Source organism: Seriola aureovittata, chromosome 2, assembly GCF_021018895.1.
Source record: "Seriola aureovittata isolate HTS-2021-v1 ecotype China chromosome 2, ASM2101889v1, whole genome shotgun sequence".
In the NCBI taxonomy this organism is placed as follows: domain Eukaryota; kingdom Metazoa; phylum Chordata; class Actinopteri; order Carangiformes; family Carangidae; genus Seriola; species Seriola aureovittata.
In genome coordinates this window covers 17,837,958-17,851,607 of record NC_079365.1, presented here as the reverse complement: position 1 = coordinate 17,851,607, position 13,650 = coordinate 17,837,958, and the positions used below count along the sequence as shown (strand labels likewise).

The 13,650-nt window shown below is 41.9% G+C and overlaps 1 protein-coding gene across 2 annotated transcripts in view; it reads right to left on the bottom strand.

Moving 5' to 3' along the window:
* The window catches only part of sema3fa (sema domain, immunoglobulin domain (Ig), short basic domain, secreted, (semaphorin) 3Fa), a 52,045-nt gene that overhangs the window by 3,301 nt on the left and 35,094 nt on the right, over window positions 1–13,650 (bottom strand). Inside the window, exons 7-17 of one of the 2 annotated variants that reach the window (XM_056391519.1) lie at window positions 12,790–12,883; window positions 10,852–10,971; window positions 8,857–8,996; window positions 7,180–7,294; window positions 2,507–2,576; window positions 1,543–1,687; window positions 1,168–1,390; window positions 808–896; window positions 612–653; window positions 304–460; window positions 73–156 (exon numbers count right to left, since the gene is read on the bottom strand). In XM_056391519.1, the coding sequence (XP_056247494.1) occupies window positions 73–156; window positions 304–460; window positions 612–653; window positions 808–896; window positions 1,168–1,390; window positions 1,543–1,687; window positions 2,507–2,576; window positions 7,180–7,294; window positions 8,857–8,996; window positions 10,852–10,971; window positions 12,790–12,883 (1,279 nt within the window). Of the gene's footprint in view, window positions 1–72; window positions 157–302; window positions 461–611; window positions 654–807; window positions 897–1,167; window positions 1,391–1,542; window positions 1,688–2,506; window positions 2,577–7,179; window positions 7,295–8,856; window positions 8,997–10,851; window positions 10,972–12,789; window positions 12,884–13,650 lie in introns of both variants that reach the window. The other variant, XM_056391527.1, reaches the window with a different exon arrangement.

Below are 13,650 nucleotides of genomic sequence, written 5' to 3'. Positions count from 1 at the left end.
AGACAGATAGAGGTAGGGAAGAAACAAATAAGAACAACAAGCCAATAAATAATAGACAAACTGGACACTCACCATTGGAATTATAACCTCTGCATTGGCGGATTGGGTTGCCATACTTTACATCCTGTCGACGGCTCCGTCTAGAGGGGTCAGATCAACATACGAAAATAAAAAGCTTAACTTCCACATATTTTAAAAAATGTCACGTGCTAAAAACAATGCGCAGGACAGAAAAATTTCCTATGCCAAACACTGCACTGTACCAAGGTGCGCCTGCCTGTCTACACTATCTTGATCCTCACCTCTTCTGTGAGGCTGAGTATCTTGAGCAGGATTTGCCGTCCCAGGCGCAGTACGGGTCTCTGGCCAGACAGCAGTCAGCGCAGGCCTCCCCGTACACATCACAGCGATGGAGAGCCAGGTGGGTCACGCCCAAGACTGACCCTACGTACAGTTGTTGCTATAGTGAAACACATGTAAAGGTTAGGATATAAAAACAGAACTCAGGTGTACACTGACTCTATATATTGTCTATAATGTGACTGTTTTGGTGTAATTTATGAATACTTCTTAGTTGAATTATTGATCCAAGCAGTTTCCAGGTAACTTACCCGTTTGGATGAAATCTTCATGGTGGTAATTGGTGTGGGAACCTGCAGAGATACAGTTAAAAACAGCTTTAAATAAGCGGACAGTGAATATCAAAAATTATCATTATTATCTCAGGCAACAAATAGAACATACACTTACACGGAGAATGGGACAGACGGAGGGGGAGAATAAACAGAATAAGATGGGGTGACTGACCTTGAAGACCTCCACTTCCTCTAAGACCAGCTCCTCTGTCTGCAAGTCGTCTCTAGGCAGGACTATTACTTTCTGGACCGTCCCCCGATCTGTAAAACAGAAGTGAGAAGCACCTTTAACTCGCTTACCCCATGAAATTTCTTAATATTTATAAAATCAATATTTCAAACTGAGAATAGCTTTGAGGGATCCCACAGTCTGACCCATCTGTGTTAAAGAGGGAAAGACACATCCTCAACTTGTGCGTGAACCTCAACATACAGATCCAACACTAGAGTATTTATACATAATATAAACTTGATGACTACACAATGATATGACTGCTGGATTACTGGACAGTCATCCCATAATGTCACTGACCTGTTCCCAGGAAGAGCACCTCGTAGCTCCCGTCAGCAGCTGTCACTTGGTCCACGGCAATTGTGGTGAACTCATAGTCCACGTTGGTTCTGACCACCAGGGGGCGCTTGTGCACCGGGTATACAGGATTGTACATGGTGGGGTGGTTTCTCATGAAGTTGATAACCTCATCTGGGTAATCCTTTGTGGATTTCATGTTGGGGGTGAAAGTGCCTCCAGGACACTACAGACAATAAAGAAGTGCAACTGTCAAACCTGCAATTTACCAATTTACCTTTTGCAGTAAAAACTTGTTCTTGTAAAAATGATGACAGAGAATTTTCTTTATGATGTGAGAAAGGGTGTATTCATCATTTTTTATTGTTTATAACTCACAGTGCCAGGTCGTGGGTAGGGAATCTTCCCAGTGTATGCCACCCACTGGTAGTTTGGCCCTTCCTTGTGGGCAAAAGGCCCATTGAAGACCATACGGATGTCGGCCATGGAGTAAACGCACACTGCCGAGCCTTTAAAGACGGATCTGGAGGAGGGCAGGAGAAAAAGGGTGAGCACAGAGAGACAGCAGCGAGTGGATACAGATTAACTCACTCCCTGAGATAATTACTGTGGGCGCTCTCTGCGGCTGGTAGAATCTACTTCCTTCCCACGTACTCAGCCGGCCTCTTACAGGAACGCACCGAAACATTATGACGCACAAACACACTCTCAAACCAACTCAACTAGAGTCAAGCTGTCTGATACACTGACATACAAACACCCACGTACTGCAGAGAATCGCCAGAGCTCAGGCTCTCGCTGCTGTGTGGTGGGTGTACTATGTTTGTAACTCCTGTCATGGGCCTCTATCATTAGCACCACATGTTTTTATCAGCTGGGTTTAAAATGTGAGTGATGCCTGAAGACAGGATGGAAACAATACCAGTATTTGTTTCTCAAATACATTAATCAAGACATGTTTATTATGACTCAGTGCGCACCTCTCCCCGCTTGTGCGCAGTCAGAATTTCAATTTACATGTCTGCTTGTTTGCCTTGAATTTTAATGCTATGTGTTGAATGACAACTTACTATCAAACCTGACCTATGAGGAACTACAGGCTCAGTCAGTCTCTCAGAGGAGCGCGACTCCCTCTGGGCTCCAGATTCACTTTCTGTCTTGTCTTTGTAGCCTGAATCTGACAAGGCCATGCATGCGCAACACAGCATTTCAATATCAGAGAGAGCTGACACCTTCAGGCTGAGTGGAAAAGAATAGAAAACTGCAGGAGGAAACCAAATTACACCTTTCCTCCAAAACTGCATGAAAGTTAGAGAGTTTGAGAAAGCTGTCAGTCACTCACCCGGAAACTGAGAAGACTCCGTAGATGACAGGATTCTTGGTGTCTTGAGTTGGCTGGATGTAGACGTCCCCTAGAAGAAAAAGAAAAGAATTTATAGTCACAGCAATAAACCGGGAAAAGCAGCAGTGGAAGAAGTATTCAGATCCTTTACTTAAATAAAAGTACCAATAAAACAATTTAAATATAGTCATTAAAAAGAAAAAGTCTGGTATCCCAAATTTTACTTAAATAAAAGTAAGTAAGTATTATCCGCAAAATGTGTCGTTCGAAAAGCTCGTTCATACGTTTGAGCATTTTACTGTTGTGGCTGGTTGGAGTGGAGCTAGTTTGAACAACTTTGTATAAAGTTAGATCGTTTAGTCCCAGACTAGGGTGTTCCCCACCCTCACCCAATGTCAGCTGGGATTGGCTCCAGCCCCCCAGCGACCCTACAAGGATAAGCGGTATAGATAATGGATGGATGGATGGATGGATAGTCCAAAGGGTCACAACATAAATCTGACATTCATGTTGCAGGAAAGATGAAAAGTTGTGCCGCATAAAAATGTTCATATAACTTTTCTCTGATCTTCTTGTGAAATAAAATTGAGAATTTTACATCTTTGGCCTTCAAACAGTTAAATGAAACCATGTGAGAAGTTAAGAGGAGAAATCCAGAGACACCTGACACACATGACAAGAGAAACACTGCTTTTTTGTAAGGGGTCCCAAGAAAAGCAGGTTGAGAGCCACTGGTTAAATTCTTACAAACGCTTTAACAAGTGTGTGTTTGTATGTAAAATCTCAATCTGCGTAGTAGCTGCAGCTGTCAGATGAATGTAGTTGACTAAAAAGTACAGTATTTCCCTCTGGTTAGTGGAGAAGAAGTATACTACAAAATAGAAATAGTACCTCAAAAACTGTACTTGAGTGAATATATTAAATATAATGAGAGGGCAACTTTTCCTCAGAAGCACAATAACGATCACATGATGAGTGGTCAGTGAAAGAAAAGTAAATATTAATGTCTGCGTCTCGTATCAAAGTCTTTATTAGTTCCCAGATTCCACCTGGTTCCGACCCAAAGTAACTGTAATTGTGACATATAGAGATGTTATTGTGCTTCCTACGAGGGGGAGTTAAGGGAGAGTTTCCTCGCGAATTGCGGTTACCAGAGCCTCAATGAGATCTTGAACCCAAACTCTTCCGCAGCTGAAACTACCCTGTCTCAGCGGGGAATATAAGTGAAATAGAGATCTCTGGTGAAACATGGCTTTAATAGGAGCCATATGCATCTGATGACTGTAGGGGTTGAGGCAGTTGTGAACCCTGCATATCCTCTGATGGCTTAATGAGAGAAAAGTGCAAGGAAAAACAATGAGGAAGAAAACTGAAATAAATTTTGAGTAGACAGGTTGAGTAGAATAACACCTCACCCTCAGTTCAACACGTAGGTCCATTTATATCTTTGCATCAGTGGGAAACTAGTGAAGTGAGCTCAGACCACTTGTCTCAAATGGCCTTGAACAGTTAGGACAACAATTATCAATAGTCAAAAGGTCCTTGGAAAAATAACAATTACAATGAACAGGCATGGAATCCTATCCTCTCCTTTATAACCTGAGGTCTTTTTCATGGTTATCTGTCAAGCTCTTAATATGACACACCACAGTAAGAATGCAGAGCCGCCCTCTCATATTTATCTCTCAGATATCACCTGAATGAACTTGAGAAAAAGACAAAGAACTAAACGCGAAGCCACAATTATGCCCTTGGAACTGACGGTGAAATGTTGATCCTTGTGCCCTTGGCGTTATCAAGTGCGCACAAAATAAACAGGCAGGAGGCTTAAATTGACATTGGCTTATTTAAAAACATCATTTCTGACTCTGCAAAGCTGCAAAATCCACAAACTCCCTTTTGATCAGGAGTTTTAGTTTTAAAAATCTCCCTACATGCCAAAGTACAAACATGACAGGTAATGGCTGCACACTAAAGCAAAAATTAACTTTTGGCAAACAAAGTAGAAATTCATAACCCATCTGACGCCAGTTTGACAGACCTCCTGGCTACAGAGTGAGCGCAGTGAAAGAGAAAAGAAATAAATCAGGCGAGAACTGGAACGAGTTGCGTCACAGCAACTTTTGTTTCTGATGTGTCAGATCAGACGGAGTCTGTGAAGCACTCGCAGCGTCACATTAGCAGAGAAACATCTCTGAACACAAAGACTGGGGATAAGTAAGGTGCTGTGAACAGTAAAAACAAAAGAGAGGGTGAAAGATGTGAATAGTCACGGGATGGAAGGAAGGACTGTCAAGCTCTCTAAGAGATGTGCACCGAAAATATTCTGTTGAAATGTCCACTTGGAATAATTACAGAGAAAAAAAAAACAAACAAAAACCAACAACAAACTTCTTCATAAAGAATGAAAGGGTTTTGGGAATTGTGGGCTACAATGACATAAAAAAATAACTCAATGAAAAAACAACGTTTCACTGCGTAATTACATTTCAGAAAAGGCAATAAAACTTTATTGCCCACACATTGGTTCTCGTTTTTGTCTGGCAGACATTTTCATCTCTCTCGCGTCTCTGTGTCTCTTTCCCCTCTGTCTTTACAATCCTCCTCTCCCTGGGTAAAACACTGAATGCTTTTTCCTCTGTTAGCCTCGGCTCAGCTTCACCATGTGAATGCACTCCGCTCTCTCCCACGAGTCCTCATGCAACCACTCTGATGCCTCTGCCGGTGCCTCCATCGGGACCACAGCAGGACTGGAGACAGAATACATTTCTAGCAGACTGTCTGTGGTTGTGGGAAGGGCGACCACAGAGCTGTGGGATGTCGCACCGCACCTCAGGACTCACAGTGACCTCACCGCGAGTGCTCATCCGCACTGAGACAACAGATGACCTGCTGCGATGTGTGCAGACTCAAAGTGCAGCAGCTCTGAGCGCTCCTCTGTCACTGACACTGAGTGCTCTTAATGCAAAACATACATTTGCAACTTACAAAGCCGAATCAGAGTAGAAATAAGAGGTGTTATCATACATTCACCTCACAGCTGTGTTTGATGCACAATTAGCGGGTGAATTATTTAATACAATCACAATAAATGGATAAGATCTGAATGTAAACAATTATAACCGACAAATAAAAAGAAACGTGTGCGCATGTTGCTGACCTTCGTCTGTACTGAAGATTTGAGGCAATAAAAGCATCTGATCAGTCTGCCTTTGTCTGCATTAGTTTTTTGAGTGTGGTTTGCTGTGTCAGGGTCCTGTATACACAGTAAGCCCCATGTTTCATTTCATTATGTTAATTTTAAGATAATTATAGTCTCATAACAACAGCTACAAATCATAGTTACAGTGTAGTTCAAATTCTTCTTTTTTTCCCCATTTTGTGGCATGAAATGTAAACTGGTAGTGTTGGACTCATTTAATGCAAACTATTTAGTTTTGTGACATCTGTCAGCTCAACCACTTCCCTCTCCACACTCTCCCCATAAAGAAGGTAGTCTTTTTTTTGTGAGTTGATTTTAATGTTATTTCTTTTTAAAAAGAAGACTTAAAACTTGATAGATAATTAATTTTGAAGTATCATGAAAATGTGTGTGAATTTGAGTTTTTAATTCCTAGTGAGAGCACATTTTTTTCCCTCAAATTCAGCAAAAAAACAAGGAGAAAAGTAGTGAAAGATCCTCTGCTCATACCACCAGTCACTATAATTTCAAGGATACTACAAATCCCTCCTTAATCCTGTCAGTCATGTGAGTGATGGACAGGCTGCGAAGATCCACAGGGGGTCAGACTGATCCCGGCTGCTCATTACTTTGATTGTGTGTGTGTGTGTGTGTGTGTGTGTGTGTGTGTGTACTTGCTTTTCTGTCTATTGCTTTAAAAAAAAAAAAAGATTCTCTGTAAAACATGTTGATGGTGTTCGAAAGCAGAACGATCACAGTCTTACTTTAAGGACAGCACCTTTCTGGGATGGCGCCTACTGTACAAGAGCCATGTTAATGTTCAAAGGAATATACATGTCAAGATTAACATGTATGAGTCAGTGATACCTTAATCTAAAGCCGCAGCTTCCTTGGGTTTCTTCCCAGTATTGCTGTACATAAGCAGAGACGTGCTCGATGCTGGTTTGCTGGGTGTGTGTCCCTACAGCACAGTAAGCTGTTGGCCTACACACGGCAGCAAAATCTAATGTGGATTAACATCATGGTGAAAGTATGCAAAGCAAACGTGAAGAGAACTCTGCAAATGAGAAAGTTGTTGATACAGAATCTGTCAACAAGACGTCCATCTGGAGATCCTTGTTTTACATTGTCGTGGTTACACGGTCATGTAAGAATTCTCACTTTCCCTCTGCCAAGTTCTTTTTCAGGGCACAGACGTATTCATTATGTGCATAATACTAACTCCAAGCAGATGTATTATACGTTGCCTGAGTTGTATAGATCGATCACATTAAGTGGTTGCAATTTGTCTCTTGTGAGAAAAAGTTTAAAGACGTGCCAACTTTTAGATTATAAATGCTGACTGGAGCGTAAATGGACAAAAAGATGGACGCACGTGGCGAGGGGATGGGGTGCATAATGCCCAGAGATGAAAGCAAGCATCAGAGATCCTCTGATAGGGTCAGGTATGGAGAGAGAACTTTAAAAGAGGGAAACAATGATTCAAACTCACTTAGTTCATCAAAGTGTGTCTCGATGCCGTCGGCCCCAGGCACAGAGCAGATGAGTCGAGCCTTCAGAAACGTGCTCCACTTGTTGACCAGACAGCAGTGCCCGCCGTCGTCATTCTGTAAGGCGGAGACACACAGTAGTCATCCATCCGCCTCAGCGGGAAGAGTCCGTCCAACGTCTGACTAACAGCTGTTTAAAACAACCGTCCAAACTAACTGCACTGGGTCTGTTGTTATTGGACCTCTATGACTAAAGATCAGCTCTCTGTTTCAGCTTGGCCCATCTGCACGAGAGGTCAGCCAACATCTACTACTGAGGTAGAGATTCAAGCCTTGGGAAAATGATTCATGGGCTGGAACTCAACAGACATTACACAGTCCAAAAGATTTGCATGGGTGGAAGAAATACATTTTGGGTCTATCTTTATCTACTGTAACATAGAATAGGGAAGAAATCTGTTTTTAAAATGTATTGTGGTCTTTGGTAGAAGGGTTGCATGTTTTCTCTTCCAGACTTGGAGATGTTTTGTTTTGCTCTTAATAGCCATGCAAGCGGCGTGGCTTTAGGGAGGGCAATGTCAGTTGGTCGGTTCACTGGACTTTGGTCCAGACTGTCGAAACGTTTTAGGATTAACATGAAATTTTCGTTCAGACGTTCGTGGTCCCTAGAGGATGAAGCCTACTGTCTCTGACTTTTCATGTAGCTCCACCAGCGGGTTGACATTTATGTTCAGAATTAACTATCCTATCAGGACTGCCATGAGATATGTGACAGATATTCAAGCTTCCAAGAGAATTAATTTTAATGACTTTGTTGATCCATCACCAGCAGGTCAAATGTTTTCCTTATTCAGTGACATAGTATCTCATCTAATTTGGATTGGCACCAGATTTTGGACAGATGTTCGTGGTTATGTAATATCTCGACAACTTTGAGACTTTGAGATTTAGTAGAGAGTAGAGATATTCATGGTCTTCAGAGGGTGACTTGCGAAAAAGTTTGATCTAACATTGTACTTTGTTTCGCTAACAGGCTTGCATTGTCATTATATGCATGTAAGCATGCTGATGTAAGCATTTAGCTCAAAGCACTGCTGTGCCTAAATACAGCCTCACAGAGCTGCAAGCATGACTGAAGACTCTTTGCTTTGTTTAATAGCCTATATTTCTTGTAAATTACATTCTTTAGGGATACATTTAGCAAACACAGGAGCATCTTGAGAGACATTTTTCTAAAGTCCATGTAGAGATGATTTGAAAGTTTTGGACACCGTGTCATTATTCGTCTGTCTTTGGTGAAAAACAACACTCCAAGCCACAGCAATACATCACTAAGTAAACAAGGTTCTGGCTTTGTATGTATGTCAGTGCATGTACACAGATGTGGACTAAAGTAAACTCTGCCGCTCAAACATTTCATTCAGAGGAACAAAAATAACAGAATGCTTCACAAAGCTAACTGTTGAGGCAAACAGCAGAGATTTTGCTTTCTAACTGGTAGTTGGTGTGTGTCACGTTTTCGTGCTCAGCAATTACTGGTGATCATGGGGGACTTTCTTTCGGGTTCTCTAAGAGATGAAGAAACAGGCAACAGGCTGTAACTAACCATTATGGAGACATATAAACCTTTCACTGGTGACGATCAACATGAGGTTTGCTGACTGGTTGCGATAACTCACCAGGCAGATCCGCCCTATCCTGGACTGGGTCATGGGACTCTGGCCCATCTCGGAGGCTTTCTCGCGGAAGAAAAAGTAGAGCTTGTCATCATTCTTCTCAGCACTGTCTGGGATGAGGTGTGCATGGATGAATGTGGGATCTGTAGAAAAGAAAGAAAGACGGAGAGAGCATTACTGGCTGTGCAGCACATGCAGCACAGACGTCTAGAGCATCTGCTTGGGGCACAGACTTTGGTTGAAATATTAACTACAATTTATAGCAATATACATCTGACTGTGCTTAAGTAAGGAATAACCATATCCATCCAGGAAGAAGAAAAAATTTAATTTAAAGAAATATAATATAATAGTTAATGCTCTGTGCATATCAACCGTCATCCTTTTTTATCAATTATTTAAAAGATTCCCAAGTCTGTCTTAAAACAAAATTCACATGCCCATATGCACACTGAAACACGTTCCGGTAGCTGTAATCACTCCTTCCGTCCATACTGACTGTGATGACCTGAAGTTAAGCTAAAGCTAACATGCGGCTTCAACAGTCTGAATTAAGACAAATCAAGTGGATATCTTCCAAAGTTACAGTCTATTTAGTTTGAAATGCCTTTGCATGTCTCTGCACAGCATTTCTTTGCTGAGCTGAGTTGAAGGAATATTAACACAAACAGGGAATTTTGCATACTGTAAATTTGGAAGATACATACTCAATCTTTAGCTAAACTATATATATTTTTGGACAAAACAAGGACTGTGGATCTTGTCTTACATCACTTAGTGGCAGGAAGGGATCTCTCGATAGTCAGTATGAACAGCAAGTAAAAACTGTAAATATGACTACCTGAATATTGTTTTTTAAGACAAACATGAAAAATATGAACCTGTTCTTTAACTGTTGATGAACGAGTAGACCCGGGAAAAAAACCCACTTTGAAACGGATTACATAGCAGGGGAACTCACATCGATGGAAACATCCATGCACATAGTGTATCTTTGCCTCTCTGGGCCTAACGCCCTCACAAACTTGACATGATGACAGTGAACAAGTCACAGTGTGTATGACTTCAGTCTGCAAGTCTAAAGGATGAAGATTTGGATTCAGCCACAGGCATCATAGAAACTCTGACAAAGAGACTGTTAGCCTGGAGCCTGGAACAGTGCTCTAATTGTTCTCCTGTAAACGCACCCCTTAATTTCTTCCTAGTGACAACGCTCAATATGGCATCACAGTGCGCTCCCACTGGCTGACTTACTGGGTCACCACTGGACACACAGGGTGCCCCTCCCCACTGTGACCAATCAGGGACCCAAATGGGGACAAACCAAAACCAAGAGGAGGAGGAGGAGAAGGAGGGAGGGTAGCCAGAAACCATGTAATGGGGGGGAGGGGGAAAGAGATTCCACATGGCTGATTAGCAGGACTCAGGTGTCCCGATTCTGTGTACCACTACCAGGGGACTGTTGTCAGGGCAACAGGGTCAGAGGAAAATCTGGGAGCCAGCAACCCTTTTTTTTGGGTGGGGGAATGGGTGGATGGGTTGGGGTGGGAGTGATTGATTCAGCAACATCAACCAAAAGCAACCGACGAGCATTTATAGTGCTGTGACAATCATGGTTCATTGGAGAGCAGAGGCTAGTCTGAGTCATTATTGACATTCAGTAATTTCCCCCTGCTACTAAACTACTGACCTTGCCTTCAGACTCCACAGGCATGCAATCAGCAATTAGCGCAGTGCATTTTATGCTTCGAGTCAAATGATCAGTGGGTCATGTGGAGCCAGCTGGAAAGATCAACAATCTCATTCCAAGAAGACCCTAGGAATGGACGATACGCTGGGTAATGTGTGGAGGCTGCATGTGGTGGATGTTTCCTGAGACATTAAAGCAAACATTCTTAAGGAGCTGAGGAATAAATTAAAAATGATGCGGAGAGAGGTGAGTGAGTGAGTGAAAGAAATAATGCTGGGTGCAGACCAAGCCGTGAGTTGAGCCATTACCGTTTAACCATCTGGAGTTGTACTGATCAGTCCTCATGGCTGTCTGCTTCCCCAGCGTACGAAAGATAGCAGAGTCTGTTCCCATGAAATCAATGTAGACTCCTGCATAGAGCTCTCCATCTGTCAGTCACAGAGAAAAGAAGGAAAGGTGTTGCAGAGGTGAAGTCATGTCGGATGAAAACCATTTCATGGTTAAATTAGAGAACATGTTGTCGACCGAGTCTGATTGAAAGGTTATTAAAACGTTGCGTCACCCCTCTGGGTTTCCTCAAAATCAGACTGATGGCACGAACAGTGGCTGTGGCCATTCAAAGTTTTAACTCCACATGATGACAGGACAGATATACATCATACTTCAAACTCTCATCAAACACGGTTCAGTTGTGTCAGAAATGGCACATTTGGGTTAAAAAGGGTGACCTCATAATTACACTGTAATCATACTTATATCACACTCATTAGGTCAATCAGTGTAATTTGAAAGGACAGCTGGATTTCCACAGCCAATTTCATGTCAGCTGCATTCATGGCGTATAGGTGAGGGGGCAGTGAAAGCCTGATATTCTAGCCGTTCAGCATCACCATCAGGCCTGCTAGTGCAAAGTTTTTAGCTTCAGATTTTGACACAGACCCCAAGCTATCATGTCTGACATCTGCATAGACAGAAACCTCCTGATCTCCATTTGCCTTGCATGAGAAAAAGCTAGAGTTTAGGATTTCCTGCTGTCTATACAAGTGACATTTTGAGGAGGTAAGTGAGTGCAATAGTAGTGTGAAAGAAGAACAACATCTCCTAACACCTAAACCAGGGAAATTCCAGTTTCCTCTGTTGTGTCAGTGTGGTATGTCTCTGCCCTGCCAATTGTGTAAGAAAACCTGTTGCTGATTTTCTTGGTATTACAGTTTTGCTCGGGTCAGCTGGAACTGAGCTGACATGAGAGAGAGTCTTTGTCCGACCCCCCCACCCCACCCCACACACACACACACACACACAAGCATACATGCAGTGCAGCGGGTCACTGATCAACAGCCATGTTTTTGACCACCTGTAAGCTGCTGACAACAAAAGACCACCCACTGACATGAGAGTGCACACATCAGTTTGACCAAATAAGTGAATAGGCTATATTGATGAAATGCCAAAACCTCCCTGGTTGCATCCGATTTCCTTTGTTTTATATGATTATAAATTCATTATCTTTGGCTGAGGTAAGTTGGACCCAAAAGCAGCCAACACATTGGGGACAGTGCAGACAGGTTTATTTAACAAAATAACAGACATGAACAGACAACGTGAACAAACCCTGAACTAAACAGACGAACCAACACAGACAAAGGGGAGCACAAAGACTATATAGACACAGGAGGCAAGGTGATTGCACACAGGTGAAACACATTAGGGCGGGGCAGACAATCACTACACAGAAACAAGACCAAGACAGGAAGCAAAACACTGAGACACACAAGGAAACCTTATTACAAAATAAAACAATATAACAATAAAACAAAACTAACAAAAAGTGTCTGCCATAGCAAACCATGACACATGGGCTTTTTTAAAGATCACTTTCAATTAAATGATTAATCAACTAATCAAGAAAATAATGGACAGATTAATCGATAATGAAAACAAGTATCACCTGCTGCCCTAGTGCACAATATGAGCACGATATTTAAAATCATCAATCATAATCAGAGGAGTTGATTACTGTGGGGCACATACTGTAGCCAACAAAATAGATTTTCTTTAAGTAAACACTATCAAAAACCGAAAGAATATATTTAAATTCAATAATGTAGATCCCTCTGAGGTGAGCACACACACTGAACTGATTACAGCCAAAGACGTATTGCAAAACTTCTTTGTTTTCCACAGATAAGTATTTAGAGTTGTTTGAACACGTAGGAAGGGAAAAAAAAAAAAGAGTAGGTACTTACTGATCAAAGCGGAGACGCTGTTAAGTTTGGGGTCATAAGGACATTTTCCCTTCCCAGAATCCACTTTACCAGGTTCAAGTCGGAAAATATATTCCTGTAACGGTAAGAATTAGGAAAAACATCATAAATAACTCTCTTGTTTTCTCTTCTCATTTGGTAACAGATTTACTGTGTTGAAGGAATCTGTTTTGTGTGTGTTATTGTTTTAATGCAGCATGTACAAGGCACTTCTAGATGTTATAATAAGCAGTTTTAAATGGCAGCAGCAGCATCAAACTAATGATGTGATCAGTTGGGAGAGACAAAATAACAATGACGAGGTGTGAGCTGCTGTGACCCTACAGGCACTGAACAACAGGCTCTCACAGCACTGCTGGATCTGCTGAGGGGAACAAAAAGCACACAAAGCCAGTTATCAGGGAGATGGAGAGGTGGAGGAAAATGCTGAGAGCAATCCAAAACTCATCCACCATGCTTCTGATATTAGTGGCTCGAACCAGAATTCATTATTCCACAGTGCAAGAGGACATCTTGAACATCTGTGTCAACACTGGGTATGTGTCTGCAGCGAGTTTTAGTCGGGCACTTCAAAGCTGGCTGATGATGCCTGACAGGTAGGAAATATGAAAGGGGAAGCAGAACAATGTCGAAGCTGTGTGCGTAACCCATTCTTGGATTTTTTTTTTTTTTTTTAAAACAAGATAATAAGAAGATAAGAAAATATGTGTAGTGATGAAAATGTGTTTACCCGATGAAGGTCTGAGGACTGAAACATCATTAATAAAGTGAGTACAACTGACTTTACGGTGTGCAGGATTTTTTTTGGTCCTATCACAGTTTGTGTGTCTACATATGACATCA